The sequence below is a fragment of the Colletes gigas genome, unplaced genomic scaffold, assembly GCF_013123115.1.
Source record: "Colletes gigas isolate AHSC1104 unplaced genomic scaffold, ASM1312311v1 Colletes_gigas_Sc00025, whole genome shotgun sequence".
Classification (NCBI taxonomy): Eukaryota; Metazoa; Arthropoda; class Insecta; order Hymenoptera; family Colletidae; genus Colletes; species Colletes gigas.
In genome coordinates this window covers 612221-637755 of record NW_025106654.1, presented here as the reverse complement: position 1 = coordinate 637755, position 25535 = coordinate 612221, and the positions used below count along the sequence as shown (strand labels likewise).

Below are 25535 nucleotides of genomic sequence, written 5' to 3'. Positions count from 1 at the left end.
AATAGGTGCATGAATAAAAACAATTCTAATTACAATTAAACTTCAGTTAAATGCTCCGTGCGTTGCCTCGTTATCGCAATGATGATGCTGCAAACCAAATAATAAAACTTAATAGAAACGTGTTTTTCTACGCTTCGAAATTCGTATTGTTGCTTTTCGAGGTCACTGTTCGCGATTTAAAAACGAAAATACGACTTCGTAACGCGAGTAAAACGTCGACCGCTGTATATTTGTCAAAGGATCCCTTCGTCGAATCGCTCGGGACAGAAATGGGTTAACAAGCTACGTCTCCGCGAACCGCTTCGCCCGATCGAAACGTAAATTAACAAGGGACCATTTGCAATAGCGGTTTCTCGGTCTTTCTCCATCTAAATCGTCCATATTGGCTCGTTAGCGCGACGTGTACGCCTCCGTTACCCAAGGCGTCTCTCGTCGTCCAAGGTCTGCTCAACGGTTTTGGATTTTCACCCGGGTAACATGACTCGGGTTCCCGCGAATCTCTGGGCCCCCCCCCCCTCCCCCTTCCTCCGTCGCAGGTCCCCCTTCATCTGGCCGCGATGTTCCAGATCACGTGGCACGATCCTGAACCGCAAGGATCTGCGCAGCGAAGGAGAGCGAAGAAGGAGAGCCCGAGAGAGGCGGCACGGAGAGAATCTACACGAGGAGAGGCCGTTGTCAATAGCCAGACTTGACTCATAGAAACGGGTTCCGCTCGCATTCCGGACGTCCAGCCTGCCGTGGTCACGCTGGGCTTCGGGTCCAAGCTCACCACGCCGTATCTATACATATACATATACACCTATATAGCGCGACTCCAAACGCCATTTCTAGCTTTTTTTATCGATACCCCGGGGAACACCTGTAGTCCACCGAGCGGTCTTCGTTCGAAACGCCGCGGATTCGCCAACCGATCGCCTCGAACGGGACCTACGGGTGTCCTTTCGACTTCCTTCGAGGCTCTGTGCATAGTTCCTAGCAAAATTGGAGGGTTCGAAACGTAAAACAGTTCGATCGTGCTGATATCGCGCCAGGGTGCAAAGTTTCGATAAAATCGGCGAACCCGGAGGCCTTGCCTTCTTACAAAGACTGGGTTACGATCCATCGTCGGTAGAGTGAATTTAGATCTTGGACAATTTATAAATGATAGAATTCTCGAAGGGTCGTAGTCAGCGGCAGAGCCGTGGGAACGTCAGAATTTTTTCCAACGATTTCCTGAATTTTGCATACGACCCGCAGAGGCCTGCTGCATGCGGGCCTCGGATACAGGAACGTCGCGTTCTTCGTTTAATTTACGATACGTCAATTTGCTATTGAGAAGCGACAACTATCACCGGTCCTCCGGTCCTAATTAGAATCTGCGCTTTTCCTGCCCATAAATAACCAAACTGAAAACTGCCAAGGCCACGCGGCGTGAACATCCCAAATCTCCGAAATAACGACAAAGTCACGTCCGTGTCGTAAAGTTGGAAACCACGTTGCGAACGTCAACCGAACCTTTTCGATGACGGCGCCAATTCGGAGTCGCGGTAAAGAAAAAGGTCTTTTCTTGTGTAAGATTTTCCGTACAGCCTTCATTTTACGAACTAAAAAATGAGAAGAAGGGTGTTCGGAGTGAGTCATAGAGTTCGAGTGCGAAATTGTGCAAAACAAGTTAACTTTAAGGTATCGCGTTTGAATAACTCATCGGATAATAAACATATCGTATTATTCGATGCATCATTCCAATGCATTGTACGCTATTCCCATGCTAGATTTCGCGAGACACCCTGTAGAAGCGCTTGCACGTGCATCAGGTACAAACGAGTGCTATACATCATTTTCACGTTAAAATGGCAAACGACGAGAATGGTTTGCTCGTTGCTCGTGATCGCGTCGCGAAACACGATAATTTTAACACTTCGAGGACGTAACTTCTCGTACGTGAAACGACCTGATTCGCGTATCGATACGGATTTTGTTACATTGGGAGAAAAACGCAATTGGCCAACCAAATGTTCCTAGTGACTGATTGAAAAATAGCTATAAACGTACCGCGTTTGATGATTTCAATTCGTTCCGATCTATCTAATCCCTGCTCCGCAAACAGTGCCCGATTGGCTCATGGTACACGCAATATACATACATTGTACATTCATGGCGTGTACCGTTTGGAGAAATGAATCGAAAGAATGTAATCTCCGATCTTCATCTTCTCGATTCGTTCCTCAGGGTCCTGTGCTCTCTTCATTATACCAGACAGAGAGGGAACGAGACGTGGCATCTTACGTTCTTACGAAACCTCTATTTACACGGCAATTTAACGCGCAGAATCTACGGAACGATTGGAAGACGATGAATCAACTCGATCCGGTTGCTGCCAAAACGAATGTGTCACGACCGTATCGTTCTTCCCCCGTCGTACGAGTTCTTTCGCCAATATTTCTGTCAAAATCTTTCGTTACGAATCACGAACCCTCAAAGAACAGGTTTCCTTCTTTTTTTGCAAACGTTACATTCGAGTCCGTCGCTCTTCCACCCGGTTTCAAGAAAAGAATACTCGAGAAAGTCTCGAAACGTCTTGCACGACTGCGACCGAGAGCCTTCAAGATTTTGCACATTCCCGGGAGTCTTCAAAGCGTCGAACGTCTCAGAAGTCTCGAAAGTCTGGAAGTCCTAACAGTCTTCGAAGTCTCAAAGGTCTCGAGTGTCTATTAGAGATAGAATCTTCTTTGTATTTCTAATAGCTTCCAAGATAGTATCGGATAGACGAATCTTTCGAGTATAATTTCATCCTTTAAAATTGAACCGGTGAGCTCGCAAATGTACGCCAAGTGTTCGGTTATTCGTAAATAAAATTGGCCCGACTCTGACTACAACGTACGCTCGTCTCGACTTCATGATCGTCCCTCGCGAAGAACCTTTGAAATTAATCGATCATTAACGCTGGACTCGAATTGCTTCTTTCAAGCGCGTCCTGACGCGGTACATTGTCTGGGCCCTCGGTTCGCTGAAAAGTTCACTCGCGAACAATGCGTCCTATTCAACCACGAGCGTGTGTATACAGCCGCGTGTGATTTATGTTGGTTCCTGGCCGTGCATCCACCGGCTGGAATTAAATTACTTTCACGGGGCATTTGCCTTTGTGAAATCGATGCGATCTTTTTTGAGAGGCGTAATCTTATTATTAACAATATGCGCCGGACGTCCGTGTTTCATTAAATCGGACAATACGGGGCCCGAGGACCTGGTACAGTCGATCGTAAAAACAATAATTAAGCTCTAATTAACGACAGGGATAATTGAAGGAGCAAGCTCGGTACGAACGTTCCCAAAATCAAAATATATCGCTTCCTCCATTAAGTAAAACGGGGAATTCTTCCTGAAACAAATCCGCCATTAATGGGCCTAAGTAGCCTGTTTAAATCATTAGGCGCGCGATCCTGTGCTGGTCGGTGACTTTTTAAAAGAATTTCGCTTCCGATTTTCACTTCCACCGCTAAAAATGTTACACAAACTGTACGCACCTATGGTTCCACGTGGACAGTCGATTCCAAAACAAACGAATCACTACTTCGACCGACGCGTGAGAATCATTTCTGCGTGTCCGTCGACGCCCACGCGTCGTGTGTGTTTGCCAAATGGACGGGGAGAAACGATAGGAGGGGGCGAGCGCGACGGAAACCACAGTGCAAGACGGCGAATTTGTGAAATTGGATAAAACTGGCTCGGATAGGACTTCACCCGTCATCGAAGAAACCCCTCGTGGCGAATAAGCTCGTAATAATTCTAGCAACGCGTCCGTGGATCCAGAAAAGCCGCTCTCGCGTAACTCGAGCTGCTTTTTCTCGATTTCCTTTAACGCGCTCCGCCAGTCCGAGAAACTCGTTTCTGCGGAGCTTGTGGTCACGGAACAAGACCTCTCAACATGCATTGTTCGAAATACAACGCCAAGAATAATATTCGAAAAGAAACGTGCAGCGTCTCGGGCCAACATTTTATTCGCGAACAACGAATACAAATTTCAGATTCATTCGAAAACTAACTTCCACGTACGTAGAAAATACATACTGTTATTATTATAAATTTTATATATTATCCGGCACTATATATTCATGCTTGCGATTTATATTATACAGAAATAGATGCTGATAAGTTTCTGAGACACGGTTGTATTTTATTTAGAACGACGAGCGTGTATTAAAAATAATTATATAAACAAACGACTCTTCTCGACCGCGAAACATACGGAAGTATCATTGGGATAAGTCGTTACGAAACGACTCGATACTGAAATTTTTTATCTCGAATGCCTTGAATAGCTTATACTGTTCGAATCATTTCGCCCGAGGGAAGTACACGTTTCAAAGATGGTAATAACACGTTTCGTTTCAAGGTCGCGCGTTTATGGCATCCCGCGGAGCCGGCAAGCTAAAAAATCTTCGCAACGCTGAAAACTTAGAATTCGAAGCTCGTGATTCAATTAGAACCCGACGTATTTAACGAACAGTATTTAATTGCATTTTCCATTTCCACTTTCTTTCATTTCAATTTCTGTATTTCACATTCCTCTTGGAGCTACGACGCGTTGCATCCGTGAAAAAAAATTCCACACCGCACTGCATCGTATTAATTACAAAATTCTATATTCGTTTGCATACAATTCTACAGTTAAGAACTTATGTTGTTAACGTTATTACATATAACAAAGCAGAGGATTTATTTAACATTCGATACGCAGTTGCATTATTGCAATCCCCCTCATAAACTATAGTAATTTTCAATATAAAGTGGCATTGATTGGCCGAGGTTCTTAAACGAAGCATAACATTTAAGGTGTTGTAAGACATCTGGATATAAAAACGATTAAACTATAATTTATATGCAGATAAGTCAGTAATGATATACAGGGTGTTCGGCCATCTCTGGGAAAAATTTTAATGGGAGATTCTAGACGCCAAAATAAGACGAAAATCAAGGATACTAATTTGTTGATTGAAGATTCGTTAAACAGTTATAGAAACATTTCCGGCCACACAGTATATTTTCGGTAAAGAATTTTTTTCTCGAAAACGCGTAGGATTTCGGAGGTATGTCTCTTCACCAAAAATGATTGTAATTGACCCCCGCAACTAAAAATAATTTTTTTAGAACGATTTGAAATTAATTTTTCGCCGAAAAATTAGGCACCTTCTCGAATTTTTTTCTCGAAACTGTATAGGATTTCGAGGGTATGTCTATTCATCGAAAGTAATTGTATTGATCCCCGCAGCTAAAGATAATTTTTTTAGAAAGATTTAAAATTTTTTTAATTTCGCCGAACTACTCGAATTTTTTTCTCGAAAGTGCGTAGGATTTCGAGCAATCAACAAATTGATATTCTCGATTTTCGTCTTATTTTGGCCTCTAGAATCTCCCATTAAAATTTTTCCCAGGGGTGGCCGAACACCCTGTATACGCTTTTTGATAGCCATAAATCGTAACTGGAACAGTGTTATAATTGCGATATCACTATAATTTTCAACGTAGCCATTTCTGGACTCGAATTACCAACAACCAAAATAAACTGGCGACAGCTGATGCTTTGCCAGAATTTTCTGTAGAATAATAATAATAAGTCCAGCCATTTAAATTAAATTTCCTTTAAGGAAATTGAAATGTAAAGAATAAAGTTACGCAAGAGCTACGGCAAAATATGATCCCAATCGAGTTCTCTTCCCAAAGGAAGGTAAATCTACGTCTTTCGTATCTATCGAAAGCTACGAGAGATTTTTGTGGAAGAAGAAACGTTGAATATTTTGTTCCTCGGGGGCTCCATTTTGCACGGCAGATATTTGTTTGGATCGTCGTTCCAGACGTCCATTTATCATTCGATCAGCACCTGCCTACCCGATTAAGAAATGATATCACTGACGTTTTATGGCGTGTACACAATCAAGCCATTCTGAAGCGTCATTACGACCGAATACGTTACAAGTGCCACCATTCACCTGTTGTGTCCGCGTCGGTGCGAGTTCTGTGTAACAGTTTCCTCGTCGTTGCGTGTACGACATAATACAATATAATTTATTCGCTCTACGTTTACCTACTTCGAGGAAACTGGATATTATCGCAACAGCACGAGAATCCCTCGTAAGGCTGCATCCACGCTGTGTTCCTCATTATAAATACACGATGGGTGAAATTCGTGGAAGGAATTTTGTGGCAATAAGCTAACAGACACTGTAATTTCAATCGAACATTTGTCCATCGATTGTTTACATCTATCTATCGTTCAAACGCGAGGATCACGATACGAGAAATGTCCAACGAAAAAGAAAACCAGCGTTCAACAAGGATAACCACCATGAAAATATGGTACTCTAGCAAGGTGACGAAGCAAGTACTGATGGTAACCATTACGATTGAATGGACATTTTCTGGGTGGTCTACCCAGCTAGCCACCGTGCTGCAAAGAGTTAAGTCATCGGCAATCATCGTCTCGCCAATCCAGTCGGAAGTCGAATCGCGCCTGAGTATCCGTGATAACGTCGACAAGCAACCTTTTTTCGTTGTACATACGCATAACGCGGTTCAAAGGTTACGCATTCGATACATTAGAAGCTGGATATCTCGAAAACTGTTGGTTTTACGATAGTTGCGCGGCACAGCCTCCGCTGTTCGTATCGAAAACATTAAAAATTTCTGGAAAATCGAGGGGAAGACTTTAACATTGGCGAAACGTCGTAAACTTTTTCCAGGAGGACCTAGATTGGCCTTCGCGAGGCGCAAGAAAATATAAACGAACCTCGAAGACGTTGGCTACTTGTAATATTGACGAAACGTCGTAAACTTTCTCCGTCGGACCTTAGGTTGGACTCCAAAGACCCGGGGATCGCGTTCGACGGAAAAAACACGCGAGAAGCATCGTCGAGGAATCTCCCGAGGACGCGAAGGTGCCGTCAGCTGGCTACGATGTCGATAAAACGTTAAACGCTTTTCCCAAAAGGGGTCCAGGGGGTTTTAGAAGGTACTCGAACGGTACTAACTGCAGGAAGTTATGCTCGCAGGGGTCGCGGGGGCGACGGTAAAATTGTCAGCGAAGCCTTGTGGCGTTCCTCGACCGCGGAAAAAGGAAGGACGACGTTTTCCGGTCGCGACAGGCGGTTTCCCCTGCTTTCCGCGTAACGGAGGGTGAACGACGTAATAGGAACTAGAGGAATCCAAGCAACGACGCTAGATCAACTGCAAGGTCAATGATTTTCCGAGCGGACCGATGAACTTGCGCTTCGCGGGTACATGCGCCGGAGTGCATCCACGGAGAGCCACGACCAGAGAGGGAGAGAAAGAGAGAAGGCAAGGTCGTTGCCTAGATAACAGTTGCGAGGTACAGTTGGCTCGCATGCCTGAAACCATAAGACCAGACGATCGTACCAGAAGGGAAAGGGCTTTGGGGAACGCCGCGAGACTCTGCGCGACATGAATTATTTTTGCCCTTCGGGTTCGACGATTTCTCAGCGTTACGCGCACAGAGACAACGGGAGCGCACCAGTAGAGATGGGGATTAATATTGGGATAGAAAATGTTCGACTGCAAAGTATGAACGTTATGAAAAATGGAGAAATACGATCGAGGACCCCGGAGAAAAACATGGACAGCCTTCGAGAACTTTAATAAGATAACCTGAGAGATCTGATCAAATAGATAAGATCGAGATACCACCTATGTCTATAAACGATCTTCCGTGGGTCGTTCGATACTGCTTAAAAGAAGTAAAGAACAAGATACAATCGGTTTTAACGAGACTTTACGTGTTTGCAAAGGGACGCTTATTTCTTGAGCCGTGGTCAGCGTAAACAAATTTTGTATTCTACTCTTACCATGAAAATTATGTTAAAATTACATTGATTCGTTAAGTCACTTTATCGAGATTCCTATTACATCATGGTACCCCATGGGACGGATCTCTCGAGCTCCCAAGCAATACCTGTTCTGCTTCTTACCTCAATCCGATCCGTAACTATCATGTTACTCTACTAATGCTCGCTCCAACCGTTTACAATCGTCTCTTCTCGACGTCGTACAGTTAAATTCAACGACTCCTGATACAACGATTCGTACGAGAGAAAAATCGGACGGACGGATGAACCTTTATTAACAATCGAGGTCTTACGATTCTACGTGAAAGTTGCCCCGGCGACACGCAACTTCGAGTTATGCGGATGGAACAAAACCATACGTCGCGTGACCGAACCTCGTTATTTTTCATCTAATGGTTTAATTATCTTATATTTCGTTCGCAATAAAACTCCCTGGCTATTGTTTGATCGTGACGCAACAGTTCATAACGCACGAACCTTCCACGTCCCACCGAACAGACAATAAAGATTTCCGTGGGTGTAATTCTGATTTCGATTCTGGTACGGCGCTTTCGCAATTTATTCATTGTTCACGGACTTCGGAGTTTCCACGTAACACCTACTTTTCGTCGACGTTAATAATTGGTTTTCGAAAAATCCGGCACACTGCCTTGTATCTTCGATATCTATATAAATATTCTGCTCGTTTTTGCGAATTCCATTATTCGATTCGTATCGTATATCTCACGTATCTCTTCCAATTTGATCGCTATATTACAGAGTCCTCGTGTAAAAGCACACAAGTCACGAGACAACCCGATATTAATCGCGCTATTTCTCATTCCTGAAAACGGGGCTATCCGCAGTCAAAGTGATTCATGAAAGCAGATTTCAGTGTTCGCTGCGTCGCGACACCGGCTTTCCCAATTCCTTCGATTTCCAAGCCTCCTTAACCAAATTCCAGTATTAAATCACTGTCGAGTCGCTAAAAAATGCGACGCGAAAGTATCAAAAGACGGACGGGGAGCACCATTGTTGTCTAGGTCGGTGATTCTTGATCCGAGGTGTACGAACACCCGAGGGGATTCGTAGATTAGTCGTTTATTTTCATCGAAACATCGAAGACAACGATTCGAATGAAATATTCGATGTTTCTTCCCTTCTATTAACTGGCTCTTTAAGACGCGATGGTATACTGTTATAACGGAGAGTAATCGCGCGATCGTACATAAATGCTTCTTTCAATGCAGTCGCGAAATTGCATCCACGGCGGGCAACACACGCGCGAGTCTTTCCTTGCTACCTGCTGGCTCGTACAGCGGCGTCAAAGCAAGTCGGAATCGCTCCAAGCGTATTTTCCTTCCGACGAATTCGCCCAGTCATTCCAACAATGTAGTTACCTGCATCAATATCTCCCCCTACCACCCTTTCTGTGTTTTTGCCAACGTTTACACTCATTATACTCCTTCACGGAGGCACTTATCCCTCGAATAATAAATGTCTTCCCGCTCTCCCACGAGTTCCCTCTTCCTCGTGTTTGTTTCCCGAATGCCATCGTACGATAACACCGACATCGATCATCGGTTTGTTCGGGCCGCGATGCATAATGGCGGATTCGCAAGAGAAATTGGCAAATTGCAGATTTATTCGCGCGCGAGACGAGACTATCGATGCCCAGAACTTCGATTCCTGCTTCTCTCGATCCTGAGAACCGTCTTCGATCTGGCTGGATCGTTCAACGCGAACGACTTTAATGGCAGACGACCGTCTAAGTGTAGAACTTTTCTGACTCCGATCGAAAAGGAATTCCCCTTGCTCCAGGACCAAATGCTGGGTAGAAAGGTCTGAAATTTCAGGGAATGAGGTAGAGAAAAATCGGGGGAAAGAAGGTTACATTATCGGCGCGATATCTCTGCTCATTCTCTTTGGTCCGGCCCCCATGCCTGGGAAGGACGACCAGGCCAAGAGTGATGTAAGAGAGATGTACCTACAGGGTGCCTCTTCTTCCTTCTTCTTCCTCGTCTTCCTTCGCTGTCCCTGGCGTCTTCGTCCTCCGTCTGAAACCCTCCTGGCTCGAATCGTCTCTCTTCATCCTTCGCGTGGATCCGTTTGCTTCTTTCTTTCTGTTTCACGCTGGCCCGTTCGAAGGAAGCGCTCGTCCAGCCCTGGCCCGGTTGAATTTAACGTGGCAGGTGCCTGCTGAATGGACATTGGGCTCCGGTTCTTCGTTTCTGCTCTCTCTCTCTCTCTCTAGTCTACTAACTTCTTCTTGCTTCTCTCGCGATCATCCTCCTTCTCTATCCTCCTATGCCCAGCGTTTTCCAACCGTCGTACAATGGGGAAAAACAACCAGGTTCGTACGAAAATCAAAAACATACGAAGCTTTCTGGAAGCGAAAAAAGTTTACAGTCAAAAGAAAACGATACTAAGTATCGATCTTAAACTTATTACGTATTTTGTTACGCGTTCGTTTATTTTTGGATCCCTTAAATGGATAGACTCGTTTATTTAAAATGCAAGAGACGTCCCCGGTTCCTAGTTTTTCATCGCGTTCGACGTCATTTTTGACTGATTTCAATGTGCTCGCTGTTTCAGCAGCACCTCGTCCAATTCATCTCGTCTCGAGGAGATCTTCGACAGCCACGAAGCGAAAAATCGCGAAGAACAACGATCGAACTGGTGGAACTGGTGGATGCCGGTTTCGCGAGTCGCGTCTCCGCTTCAAAAAGGCAAGAACTGTACGACCGGCGTGCTTCTGATCATTTACAGGGAGAGTCACTCTCGTTGACGAGTCTTCGCGTTACTTCTTTTTCCAACGAGTGGTCTCTCCAATCCCTTCTCCGATTCCTCGCAAGGAAGTCAAGCGTCCAACGACGCACAGTGGGACACGGAACGAACGATCTCGATCGAAAGATTTTTCGTAACGTCGCCGATTAACCCTTCGACGGTCGCGTTTACATTTCACTCGATCCGCCAGAAACGAACAAATTTTTTTTTTATTATCGAATTCGTTGCTCGGTCACAGTAACATTTTTGACAAAAATTTAAGTCTGATATGGACACGTTAGGCCTGAAAAAATATACTGAGAGGACAAAGGCCCGGTTCCCTAGCCGAGTCTACTCTTTCGCTTGCCGAACCTTAGCCTAATGCGACCGTATCGCGGATGGGAAAGTAAAGCACGTGCGGAGGACGCAACCGGCCCCGAGCAAAGGTAAAACGACGCCATCTCGGCAGAATAGTGGGAAAAAAAGGAAAATTACAAAATTACAGCCGGACCCCGGACCGCACAAGTCGACGACACACAAAGCAAGAGTACTGGCCGACTTCCCGTAACCCTACGTATCGCAGGACTTTGAAAATTTACGGAACACATTCTTTTAACCCCTAACGTCTCTTAAAACGCGAAAAATTATCGGTATTCTTTACTGGATTCCTTTCCACGGCTGTATAAGAATGTGCTTCTTTGTTCAAAATCTGTCTTCTTATCATAAATTTATTTTATCGAGCAAAGAAAAATTAGATACGCGTAAGAGGGAATCAAAGTCAACAAGAAATGCAGTACAAGAACATGGGATCGGAGATATTATATGGACCCTTTAGCATCTTAACACTTTCGCGGACAAGACGGCTATGGCAGTCGACAACCAAGCGTCGTTCGGGGCAAGCTGCAGCTGCTCTGGTTATACGTGTTATAACTGTTGAATCACGATATTGTGTCCCGCGATGGGTCACAAATTATAATAAATTTCAATCGTCTGATGAGACTGGGTACAGCTAAATTGTACGCTGATAGAAATGTTTGGAAACGCGTTCGATGTACATACTGGGGTGTCTCGTCGGGTCGATTCGTTTCATTGAAATTTTATTCGAACTGTTAAATTACAAATCTGGCCCACCGTGTGGCCCCTCGATGCGATCACTTCTCATTCCGCTTCCGTTTCCCTTTCTCTCGCTATGACTCTTTGCTTTGAACGCTCTAGGCCGGTGCACGCGAAATGTCGTTTCTCCGCTGTTCGAACGATATTCCGTGTGATAACGTCGGTCGAACGATATTTCATTGTCAGTTACTGTGCGCCCGGATTAAAGAGAAAGGCGCTTCTTGCAACACGCGTGCATTAGTTTTCGGGTTGCCACCTTCTCACATATACAAAAACTGGGGATCGTTGGTAATAAAATCGGGTTATCAGAGGACAGTAAACTGATAACTTATACCGTCATTTCTTGCAATGTGTTTTGTCCGTACGCGCGGTACCGTTCTACATCGAATAACGAGAATATTGTTTCCAATCAGCGTTGGGCAAAAGTTATTCACGGCGAACAAATCGAAGATCACCGTTAAACTAACCAACGTAATCCACAAATAATGTATAAAATTGAACACTAATGTTTGCGAAACTAACGTAAAAAGTAAATAATTCGTCTCTCGGTAAAAATAATATTACCACGAGAAATACTCGACGTCGAATTTCAAAACCCAATGCTGATATCATTTTAAATTAAACCATCTGGACGACCGGAAGTAACTGTAAACAATGAGCTCAGAGTTAGGATTTAATACGAGCCTATTTTTAACACTGCTGAAACTACACCATTCCTAATAACAATTTTCTGTACTTGCTAAGAGGAGATTAGTCAAAACAAGCAATTCTGTATTGCTGGTACGTTTCTAAAAACATCTAAAAAAATATTTATACGACGAACACGTGGCATAATTAAAATATTGTTTAATTACACTACATTAAATTCGCGTTTATTTTATTTTCCAAAAATTTGTCGTATATTATTAGTTACTCTGCAAGGACTCAAGGTCGAATCAGTGTTTCGATTCAAGGCCAGATCTCGGTTTCCTCGATTTTTCAGCGTTTTATTGGAAATACGGGATGCGTGCGTAACCAACGCGTACCTCATAAATTTGAAGCCATTACGCTGAACAAGCCTTATATTCCTTTCTCTACCCTAAACTATTACTTGCAATACTTATCCTTAAGTATTCATACAGGAAGTACATATCGAATGCTAACGATCGCCGTTCGACCGTAACTGGAAAGTCAAGGAACCTCGTAATCGTCGCAAAATTCTGTTTTCTTTTTAACAAATAGTTGCATCATACAGTGCAATTGCCATAATTGCAATACTGAAACCTATTCGCGCAGCATTTAATTTACGTTCACGATGCACTTAAAAGTAATGTGCTATTCTTCTTTCGAAGGGTTAGGCCTGGGTTAGGCATTTTGAATAAATAATTGTTTCTTTCATCAAGAATAATATTCTAGGCATTTATACAGCTACAAAAATGATTGGTAATCGATTCTTGCGGCCTTTAATATCAGCGCGCTAAATTAAAACACACCCTAAAGAATTCGAAAATCAATTTGTGGCATTAAAATGAAGAAAGTGAAGTTAATTATCTTAATTTTTCTTCTCGTTACTAGATCGTATCGAAACGATCGCTCGAACTAATCGTAGCAAAGTATCGATTAAGTTTTTGCTTATTACAGCTTTCCTTGTAACATACTCCGACAGCACTTTCGTTTTACGCGAGTTTATTTTAAAAATTTCCTTACACGTGCAATTTTATTATAGTTATAAAAGCAAAAGTTAGGGTATAAAATATACGAGTTTCTCTGAGTATCTATTGGTCATTCGTTGGTCGAATCGAATTCTGCCCATCTCTAATCGAAACCGACGCACGGAAGAGTTGTTAGCTATCGTCGCGACGCGCATAATTCGTCTCTTCTTCGCTTTTCGCCGTTTTCACTATTTCCTAACTCGAGAAGTCGCGACAAGCCGTTCCTCGTAAACGACGACGTAAACCCGTCGGTGTGCTTTAGCCTCTTAATAGTCCGACCTTGAGCCAGAACTAAGGAGTGCCTTTGCTACAGCATAACCTTCGTATACCTTCATCAGCAGGGCTCAACCTGCGACTGACAGCGTATTTTTGTTTCCTTCGCTCCACGCTAATTAAATTGAGGAATTCTCCTTGTCCCTTTTCGAAATCTTTGTTCACGGATGATTCGTATGTATCGTTGCGCTCGTGGACTTAAGGATAAGCAAAATTATCGATTCGATATAAATTTATTACTTTCTTGCTATAAAAATTGTAATAGTTCCTTTACCTTCTCCATTTTATGTATTTTTCTCCTGGCTTCTATTGTCTTTAAATACTGTTTCCTATAGTGACGTATGAGTACTCTGATTTCCGACTCTCCCATGCTTTTGTCTAAGCTTCCATTGAAATAAGGTACGAGTAATTAATGACGAAGACCTTAAAGAAATAATATACTATCTATGTAGGTAGGTACAATACATTTAGCCAATAAAAAAAATCGTTTAAAAATAATCCCAGAACATAAGAATAAAGTAAAAATTATACATAAATAAATTTTGTTGTCTAACACATGGTCATTAAAAAAGTCCTTTGGATCTCCGGTAACTTGACGGATTACACGTCTGATACTCTCGAAGAGCGATAATATAATTGTGAGAATCTTCGATGCCTAAACTGGATTACACCGTAAATGCCAGACAAGGTCGACAACTGCGTAATACACGTCAAATCGGGGCGCTCTTTCCAAACAGGAAATACGAGATTAAACTTCTCCATATAGGATATGTAAATATAACATCGGATCGTGCTGCAGATCCTTCGCCGATAAAATGCCAGAAAATCGAGAGAGGACCGACGAAAGCGACGCGCGACGAACGGAAACGGAAGAAAAGCTGTGCACGGTGATCTCTAACGCTCGAACTTGTCCGAAGACATATTAATCTTCGCTCTGCGATTCAGCAGCGTGAGATGGAATGCGTTCGAGGGAGTAACGGGTACAAAATATCCTGCGTACACGAATCGCGAGGCCACCTCTCCTCGCCGTTCCAGGGACGACGTAAGCCATCGAAAACCATGGGCAAACTTTCCCATTATTCGATCAAACTCTTATTTAACCCTCTCCGATGTTAAAGCCGGACAACGTACGCTCGAAACACGAACTATACCAAACTGTTCAACGCGCACCGACAAACGGTTCGGCGAAAACTTTTTAGATTGCGTTGGGCAGACGAACAGGACGAAACGTTTAAACTTTAAAATCTATTTTAGTGATTAGGATTTGAAAAGGCTCCGTAAATAATTATTTCAAACTGTTGTACAAAAGTTCCGATCAAAACTGTCGACTGTAGGATCGCATGAATTTTAACTTAAATCGATATACGTAGTTCGATATAATAGTTCCGAATAACTATTTCAAGAACCTAAACATACATACTGCCCTTGGGAAAAATTGTAATGGGGGATTCTGGAGGCCAAAATAGGACGAAAATCAAGAATACCAATTTGTTGATGGAGACTTCGTTAAAAAATTATTAACGTTTAAAGTTCCGCCCGTACTGAAATTTTTTCCTCGAAAATGCGCAGGATTTTGGGGCTATGTCTATTGACCAAAAATGATTGTAAATGACCCCCGCAGCCGAAAATATTTTTTTAAAACGATTTGAAATTTTTTTTCTTGTCGAAAAGTTTAGGCACTCTCGAGTTTTCTTAAAAATTAGTTCTTCACTTTTGATAAATTTGGTTGGCGCTGTACAGAAAAATTGTTTAATACTTTTTTGTAGGTACTTATGAGCACTACTTCAGAACAAAATTTCATTGAAATATATTCACTATTGTAAGAGTTATGGCTGTTTGAAAATCGGACCATTTTTATGGGGTTTTTCTCATTTTGCGGTATCAAGGAATAATTGTTCGAATACTTTTGGAATTTCCAAATATTCTTCACCAAAATACGCATTGTTTTCATTTTGAAACATTAAAATTGGCCAATCCGTTCAGAAACTATGGCATTTTAAAAATTAGCATGAAATTTCAGGAAAGCATTTCTGGCCTCACATTAGATTTTCGGTAAGGAATTTTTTTCTCGAAAATGCGTAGGATTGTGGAGGTATGTGTAATGACCAAAAATGATTGTAATCGACCCCCGCAACCAAAAATAATTTGTTCAAAATGATTTAAAATTTTTCAATAACTTTTTAACGAAGCCTCAGTTAAGAAATTGATATTCTTGATTTTCGTCTTATTTTGGCCTCTAGAATCTCCCATTAAAATTTTTCTTAGAGGTGGCCGAACACTCTGTATATTATAACAGTTTCAAAGCTCTAAAACAAAATGACTCGGTCGGGTGCACTTGACTTGGTTTCGCGTTTCTCGAATTTTCTTTGAGTCCTGTTAAATTAATCGATTGCTCCTAAGATATTGCAGGCATCGTACAGTCAAGCGATAAATCAGACGCTCTACATACATGTAGTAGAGTTCGTGGCATTTAATGCAAAGAGGGCACACCTTTGCCTGCTGCAGATTGGACAACATATTAGCTAATTTCTAAACTCGTAAAATAAACTACCCAAAGGGTTAATGTTTTATGATATTGTATGCTTTCTATTACCAAGTTCGCCAACCTCTGTTCCTCGTGGAATAAAATCCCTGAAAGCTTAATATTTTATCTATTATTTAACCTCTATTATCATGTTTGTGGTTATTTGTTAGATATCGGGGACGTTTGTGTTTATTATATTTAGGAATGCATAAATTATTGATTGAGCTAATTTTGAAGATCAAAATGTGAAGGATATGTAAACTCGATTAGAAGTTTCACTTTCAATTGTAAAATAAAAATATTGTTGTCGACTACAGGTTCAGAGTCTTGATTTCATTAATTACTTAACACGTTGACTGTCATGGTAGAGTCTAGTGAAGATAAATTAATTATTATTCTTCATTGGATATACTTGTGCATTAATTTCATTAAATCTAATTTTGAAAAGTAGTGAACACGCAACAAGGAGTTGAGAACTCCTGCATTAAGGACCTCGTACTTGAAAAAAAATGAGAACGAAAACAAGTATATGACACGACAATTATTAATATATCAATCGCTAATAGATATACATTAAAAAACACGCGTAATATGATATAATTTCCATAACTAGATGTTTCAAGGCGTTCGAAGGCGAAAACTAGGTTATCGTAGACGTACTAAATCGCGTAATCCGTTGCAAATTCAATGTCTGCGCGTCTTCGTGTCATAAGCAGGAAGAAATTGTTCGAGCAGAGTTCGACACAGGAGTACGAAACGCGACAAAGAGAGTGAAGTTATGGCAATGACGTAAGAAACGGGCTAATCTTGTACGTGACCCCATTATTTATGCCAACTGTGAACCATTTGCCTGGAACAGCATCTGCCCGACGCATAGTTAAAATTCTGTAACCCTTTTCACGCTAAAATTTCTACGACAATTGATCGACTGTGTCCGCTCGTATCGATAATTCATTCGAGACATTAAGTACAGTACACTCCCATGATATACTATCGTCTCGTTGTAACGTTAATCGTACAATACAAACTCGTTTCAACGCTGAAAATTTTATTTTTTTTTTTCAAAATTAACGACTTGGTTAAACTTTCTTTCTTACCGGATAAGATTTATCGGTAATTACTTTCTTAGAATGGTACGTAAAACAAGAACTATGAAATGAACTGTAACAGTGCAGGGTGTTAAAAATACTAACCGCCAGTCACCGCATAAGATCAGCGAACTACATAACACCAGATGGTGTTAGGTGCCATTCAGCGACCTTTCGTTCAAATAAATTGGATCATTGTTCAAATCCAATCTCAACAGATAACAATATTTTTATCGTGTAATGCAGATCTGCTTACATTAAATTGCACTACATTATTAATTATATCGATATTCTCCACTAACGAGATCCTTAAAACGTGCTAACATTCAGAAGTCCTTTTAAGAAACGGTTGGCGCCTAACGTATTTATTGATCGTATCTCCATGCGTAAAAACGTTATCTTTCTTCACGCTACAAAGGTGACACGTTTCCAACGAAATTCATTTAACACACACGAATTACTAAATAGGCAAGACGTAAACCTAAATAGAGCACAAGAATCGAACAGTTGAGAAAAATCGTTAAAAATGATAAAAAAAAAACGGTTAAACGTATCGACAGTTTGGTCACGTGATCCAACTAACGATCATATTTTGAAAAGTCAGTGCTGGAATATTGGATCGACTTCGACGCGTGTCTAATCATTTTTCAGTGCGCATTTCATCGATTTCGATTCGTTGTTGCATCAACGATTTAAACCCCAATGTATTAGCTAAAATTTACCGCAGAAGATCGTGCGCAGTGACCGCCAAAGAATTTACTTAGAAAACCACGACGCATATTTGAATCGTACATCCTAGAGAATCGGTCGAACAAAAATTTTGTCAATTTTTCTTCGCGACAAGAGATAATCGCGCAGAGTAGGGTTAGAAAGAAGCCGTAAAATGTAAGGGAAAGGAAAAAGGGCCCGTCGAGATCCGTCCCTGGCCTCGGTAAGCGAAACCGGGCGGGCTGCTAACTCACCTCGTGCCACATTCCGCTGGCTCTGCCAACGTTTTCGACGACGAGAATGCACCGCGTGCAGGGTCGAGAGCACCACCTTTTGCACCAAACAACACACCTGCACCACCCCGGCGCGGCACTTTTGCTCTTTTCGAAAATTCAAACGCGCACGTGAGAGCTCCAGCGGGCTTGCATGCCCGCAACGCGATTCGTCCGCGCTCTGTTCGCGCACACTCCAACGGGTTTTCTCGTAACTCACACAAGAAACGTCAATCGACCGTCGTGCTTACTCGATAAACGGTATTACGCTACGAAGCCGGCGTTATGATCCAGTCAGACGCACACTACCTACAAACCGTGCGAGCGATCAACACAGACTGAACGCCGCGCCAACCGACTGATCGTACCACGGTGCAGTTCGTTGATGATGCGTGGAGGGGATGCGCAGATCATCCTTTCAGTGTACATACACGAAAGTATTCAACGCCAACATTTATACATTCAACTAATGAAATATATGTCAAACTGAAGCGTATGATATACGATGAATTACATAGTTAAGTAATTTTAATGGGAAGTTGTCCCATCGTTTGTTTCTATAACAGCCCTAAGTCTATTTTCCATTAAGTGATCTAACTTTAGAGTAAATTTCTTCCAAGTTAGCTTTCTCAATGTCTTCTGCTATTGTCCTTTCTTGTTCATCAATTTCTTCAATTTTATCTAATATGTTTTCTCTATGCTCTTTTTAACATTGTGTTTTTAATGCTGGTCTGCACATTCGCTACTATGTAAGAACAGTCTTTTAAATTAATTTTTGTATACTACTCTATTAATTCTTCTTCAATATTGCGTTCAGATGTAAACAGAATTTTTTTTTAAGCAACTTTTTTCTGTATTGTCGCTTAAAGCGCTCGATGACTTCTTGATTTGACGGTTCTACGAGTGAAGTTACATTAGGTGACAAAAGCATGACTTCTGTAAATTCGTCTTTCTCGTTAAAAGCATTGCAAAAAATTGGTAAAAAATTGACTTATCTAATTGAGTTCGTTCAAGCTTATCTATTACGTCACGACTCGTCATAGACTGTTAGCATACCCGTATTTGAGTACATCTTAAAGTTAAATTCGTCGTAAATTTACTTGTAAATCAGAATTTATTAAAGGATGAATGAACCTAAAATTTTTACTCTTTGCCCCACTCTAATAGATAGAAGAGAGCAATAAATTTGCTTCACTTCACACATTTACTGTTTCATTAAACTGGTATAGCGTTGGGGTTGTTACATGTGGCATAGCAACCAATTAAACAACCATTTTGATATTTTCATATTTTTTAAATTTAATTTAGTCTCAATTTAGTTACCGACTGTTACGTGAATGCATAAAACTAATAGTTCTCGGTTAGAGTGCGCCGCAATCGATGCTTCCCGCCAAAATATTCTTTTATTATATCATCGACTCTACATATACCTACTTACAAAAATTAAAATATATCCAAGAAAATTCTAAATTAAATAACAAAAGCTATACTTTCCATACAAATTTCCATTTCCACCGAAAAAGAGTTTAAACACTTAATTACACGATATAAAATAGTATTCAATTGCACATCTACTATACTAGTAATTAAGTTAACAACATAGTACTAATCAATCATTTAATGTAGAAAAAATTTCGTTATATACGAAATAATCTGTAAAAAATTTAATAAATCATGCATCCAAAAGCCTCGATAATAAGAACTATAATAACAGAAGTGTACCGTTAAAGAAGGTTAATTGTTTTAAATAGAAATAGTATTAATATCATACATACTTCGAATCTTCTTCTTTCCAACGTAGATATGATTTTGGAGAATAAGACAATTTTTCATAGGAATAAATCAGGAGAATCTGGAGGTAATGTAAGTGCAGAATTCCTTGTTTTGTCACAATCCACTTTACTGATGCTGCAGACATCTCGCGTTGTCACGTAAAAGAAACTAATTTCTTTTTTTCTGAAATCAAGCTTAGTTCTCAAATATTTCCTAAAATTTCAGAGATAATCGCATCGGTTACTTTACAATAATCACCTTGTATATCGGCCCATATTCTTACAACAATCTTATTTTGTATGACAAACTTTGTCAGCGTATTCATTGGATCTAAATAAGAAACAAATGTTATATAAACATAGGTTGTTTAATGCTTTATTCAGAAGTTACAATAGACCTATGCTCATGTAACATTCTTATAACATTTTTCTTTTTATTTAAACCCAAAGAATACACTGACAAAGTTTGTCAATTAAAACTTGAGACACCCTGTATAATAAATGGGTAACTAAGCGTATATCAACTCAATTCGAAATGTTAATTTTACATAGGTTCCAGTCTATGTTATTTCTAAACATATTATTATGTTTAATACTCGCATATAATTCACTTACGATGTATATCACTAAGGTAACTGAATAATATCTTAGACGTACTTGATAGTTAAAATTCGTCAATATGAATCAACCATAATTTTATTTTGTCATATAATCGCTTGTACAGAATACCTTGTTTAATGAAGTATACTGAATACACATAAAAGTTTATTATAATGCGCATGGATATTCCTGTAATCGTACATCAATCAAAAGTAGTAAAATTATAATTATTTTTTTCTTTTTTCATGAATAAAGATAATTTACAACATTTACCATTTTTTCTTTTAATATATCTTAAAAGCTAACAGACGATTACATTTTCCAATTTAAACACATTTACATGTGACATCTCGTTAAATCGATATTTCTCTATATAAACAACCTACACCATAGAATTCTCGATCATCACGCTACAAATCGCTAAATTTGTATCTTAAAACATGTAGTGCAGTTACTTTTTTTTACGCATACAATAAAGACTAAGAAAACAAAGGAAAGGTAAAACAATGTGCGTCGGCATAAAGATGAAACAAAAAAGATTTCGCTTCTCACCTGCCACACGTACAAAACTTACATGGAAAACATTAGTGAATAACTGAATACGGTTCCACTTTAAACAGAACGAAGAATTGAACTATGATTTACATTAGCTCGAAGTTTTTAATTCGTAATCTCGACAAGTCATATTCCTATATATCGAATGTTATTTAGTTAATTGATAATTACCCATGCCCCCGTTTCTTTTGCAAATATATTAACGTTCCATGCAATACGTTTACTAGAGTGATTATATTACGTTTAAGCAAAACGAATTATTCTCCATGAAAATTTGTAATTAACCGAACAAGCCAGAAGCATCATACTTATTTAACGGCAATCTATTTTCCATGCAGGTTCCATTGTTTCTAAGAAACACCATCAACATAATAACAAAGGACACATTCCCCGTATTACAATCTAATAATAGAAATCTTCTTGAACGTGTGATGAACAAATTTACACCGACGAAATGCATTAACAGAGCTACTTAGTACTTTCAGCACATCGAGAAAACGTACAGAATAAAGAATTAATCTAGAAATTTCGAGAGTGAAACATGTGAACAAGTTAAACATTTAAATACCAGTACTTGTTTTTACCAAGTACGACCAATCCAAAATAAAAATGCATGTTAAACGAGTCAGTAGCGTGTATTCTGTCAAGAGTTGGGGTAGAAGTTTATAATTTTCTGACAGCCAGTTACCTCAAATATCTCTCACCACGCCTGTTGTAAGAGGTAAATAAGGAAAAACTAAAAATAGTAATGGAATAACAGTATTGCATATGGGTGGTTAGCTCATGGACACTTGTCCATTAGACAGTAGCCGTTCAATAGCAGCGTTTATATCTCCGAATGTGGCAATTAATGCTGAAAACGACACCAAAATTTTGTATAAATATTATGTATTAATATACTATCAATAATATTAATTTTCTATTTCTACTAAGACGAATTAATTAATAATTGAAAGCATATTTCTCAATTTTAAAATCAATCGTGTTATAATTATTTGTTAAAAAAATGTACCAAAACTATTAGAAAAGCATGCCAATATTAAATACTTAGAGGTAAAGATAATGAAATCAAGTTTGAAGATTATACATATCGTTACCTTCTAAATTAGCGTCTCTATTAACAAACCCCATAGCCGTAAGCTGTTCTAACTGTGCTCTATAGCGCTCTTCTGGTGGAGGTACAGGTAGGCCATCCACTCCATCTAATGCCATCGCCGTTACCTGACAAAAGTAAAATTATTAATTGGCTCGTTTATACATTATTCACGAACTAACAGACTGTTCACACGATACGGCCATTTTACTTCTAACACAACGCATGATAAAAGCTTATATACGCCACAGTGAATAGGTTAATTCATACATTTCAGAACTACACATGTTACGAAAATATAAAAAGGTTTTAACACTGCTTTTAGCTATTATCGATCCGATAAAATGACCGAGTCGGTCAAAAAACCGTATCATATGAACGGACTGTAAGGTAAACAAAATGTTTACCATGCGTGCCATAAATTGAGAGAATGGATCTTGCTGATTTGTATCCGTTGTTGGTTGCGTAGTTGGTGCACTTGGATTTGTCGCACCTGTATTTGGTGCTGTTGGTGCAGGTGGCATCGTCATACCCATACTAGAAAAAATTTACATTAATGAACTTTTAAACGTGACTAACTTTATCATTGGTAAAACTATAACATAAAATTTAAAAAATCTTCATTTTTACGTTTCGTTCGTTTGATTTGAGATTAAAAGACAAATTTCAAAAACTAAACATGTATGTAATAACTTACTTTTCAACAAGTTCTGGAGCAACAGTATGTAATTGTTCCATGCCTTGTTGAATTTGTAAAATGGCAGCTAAAGCATCAGGATTTGTAACAACGTTCTGAATTTGAGGATTCTGCATTTGACGAATGAATGCAGGCATCATGGCTCGCATTTGTTCTTGCATTTGTGGATTTCCCCGAAAATACGGATTGGCAGTAATCACCCTAGTGGCTATAGCTGGATCAGCTGCCATAGCTTCCAGCATAGATCTCGTGTACCGAGCTTCCAACATGTTTCGCACCAACTGCGGATGTCTCATAATTTGTCCCAAAAGACTTCGCGCCTCTGGTGAATTTAATAGAGCTATTCTTTCCAATATGTTCGGAGCTCTCTGCTGTTCTGACTCCGACTCGTTGTTCGGACTCTGAGCCTGACTCGGAGTCTGATTCTGATTCCAAGGATTTGGCAATGGATCCCTGTTTTCTTGACCCTGCTGCGGGTTAGTCTGGCCTTCTTGACTACCATTGTTTTCCAGCAATGCTGTAAAAGGATTACGCTCGCTGATCGCAGCTGCAAGCATAGGTTCTTGAATATCGCGATACATGCGACGAAGTGCACTATAACCACCAGGAATGCTTTCCAGATTAGATAGAGCTCTGTCATGGGAACGCATTAATTCTTGAAGCATCGACGGACTGCGCGCCAGCTCCATTGTTTGTCTAAAAGAATTTAAACATTTATCACATGGCTACTTTCACACTGATTTTTCATATACGGTGAGTGAGTCCTTATGTTACATGAATTTATAGGCGCACGGTTACAAGAGACATGTAAATTGGCATTTCATTTATAATTTTGAAGGAAACTGATTGTGTAAGCAGAGGACTTTCTGTACAGTTGTAGTACATTTTGAATAAATCTGTTCTTACCTCAACAGTTCTGGATTATTCAGCATATGACTGATTTCTGGATTGCGTTGCATCAGTTCTTGCATTTGAGGATTAGATGTAACCAAGGTACGCATATTTTCTGGATCATTCATTAGACTTTGCACCAAGGGATTATCTAGTACTTGACGCAACGTTTCTGGATTTGACAATAGTTCACGTTGCATACGTTGCTGTAGATCGATGAAATTAGCTGATCCCAAACCAAGAGATTCCAGACCCAGGAGACCTCCTAAACTGCCTAATCCAAATGGACTGGCATTTATATCAGCTAAATGTAACAAAAACAAGGAAATGTAAATCTTTCGCAACAATAGCATAGCATTTATGATAAATAAAGTTGTGATTTGATTTCTAACGTATCACATTCTTACCTTGTGGTCTTTGAGAAGCAGTAGAGTCTTGACTTTGATTGGAAGGTGTACGCGGCGCCTTGATAACCAGATGAACCGTCAAGCCATCCTTGACATTATGTGTACCCAGTGTTTCATGATCTTTCATAATCTTTCCAGCAAAGATCAGACACAACTGTTCTGTTAGAGCATTGAACTTCTTCGCAACTGCATCTTTAAACTGTAAATTCCGGAAGAAAAAGTTCATTGAAGTTAACCCAACAATTACAAATGTAAGTAAACGATAAATCTCGCCTTTGAATAAATGTACAAATACAGGACTAAAAAACTTACATCCTTAATGCTCGCATCTTCCTCGATTTCAATGGTTTGTTTCTCTTTTGGCGTTTTGACATTAACTGTGATTTTCTTCCGAGTATCCTGGCCTTCTGCCATCTTGAATCGGTAGATGACTCGTTACTTTCGACGCTTTCGATTCTCCCTCGTCGAGGGCCAATTGCGCACCACTTTTCACGACTGCTACAATTCTTTTCGCACAACGGAAATTTCGTCCGCAAACCCGTTCCCAAAGAAACTACGCTGAATTTTGTTAACAAGTTATTCCAAAGAACCATAAAGATCACATAGAAGGGTCAACTTGAGCAGCTATTCTATGCTAAGCCATAATGCACGAGACGACAAAACTACACGATGTGTCAACGCGTTGGTGTATAGTTTCTTTGCGCGCCGACACGTAATGCGTTCTCTTAAAAAAACAATTCTTTCATGTTTCTAGAAAATACTTGCTGGAACACGTGAATTTCAAAAACAACAATCTCATGCACAAAATAATTTATATTATTTACGAAAAACCACAAATCATTTTAGGTTAATAGATTATGTCGTGCTGCCACTATCGTAACGTTAAAACACTAACTAGGCGTATCCATGAACGGTCATGCACGATATAACTAGATATGTACGCATTATTAAAAAATGATGTATTTTGTAGAAAAATTGTGAAATCTAGATAAAAATACTACACTTAGATACTAACGCGATAAAGACGAAATATGTCTTATAACAAATATTTTAACCTCACTTTATCATCGAAATTCTCAAATTTTGAAATTAAGTCTTCGTCAACTTTCCCAAAATATTATTCCTAAACGGCACTGTATGCATATGTATTACTATACCATAATGATAATAGTGTCACAGTTACGTCATGATTCATTGCAAAAGTATTTCCGTTATGTCGTGTTTTACTATTTTAAATATTATTGTTATATTATTGTTACATATTGTATTTT

At 40.0% G+C, this 25535-nt stretch overlaps 2 protein-coding genes across 3 annotated transcripts in view; both read right to left on the bottom strand.

The window, feature by feature from the left end:
- The window catches only part of LOC122401510, a 40406-nt gene extending 22099 nt beyond the window's left edge, over positions 1-18307 (bottom strand). The window contains exon 1 of one of the 2 annotated variants that reach the window (XM_043403692.1): positions 18232-18307. The gene's annotated coding sequence lies outside the window, so the exon portion shown is untranslated. Of the gene's footprint in view, positions 1-3503; positions 3606-18231 lie in introns of those variants that run through there. The other variant, XM_043403691.1, reaches the window with a different exon arrangement.
- Positions 18308-20724: 2417 nt separating this feature from the next.
- Positions 20725-25123, bottom strand: LOC122401511 (ubiquilin-4). Its single transcript, XM_043403693.1, has 7 exons — positions 24577-25123; positions 24265-24463; positions 23873-24161; positions 22967-23662; positions 22677-22806; positions 22274-22397; positions 20725-22029 (listed from the first exon to the last, which is right to left on the bottom strand). Exons 1-7 carry the CDS (start codon positions 24676-24678, stop codon positions 21953-21955), a joined length of 1617 nt encoding a protein of 538 aa, XP_043259628.1. The 5' UTR covers positions 24679-25123; the 3' UTR covers positions 20725-21952.
- Positions 25124-25535: the final 412 nt, after the last annotated feature.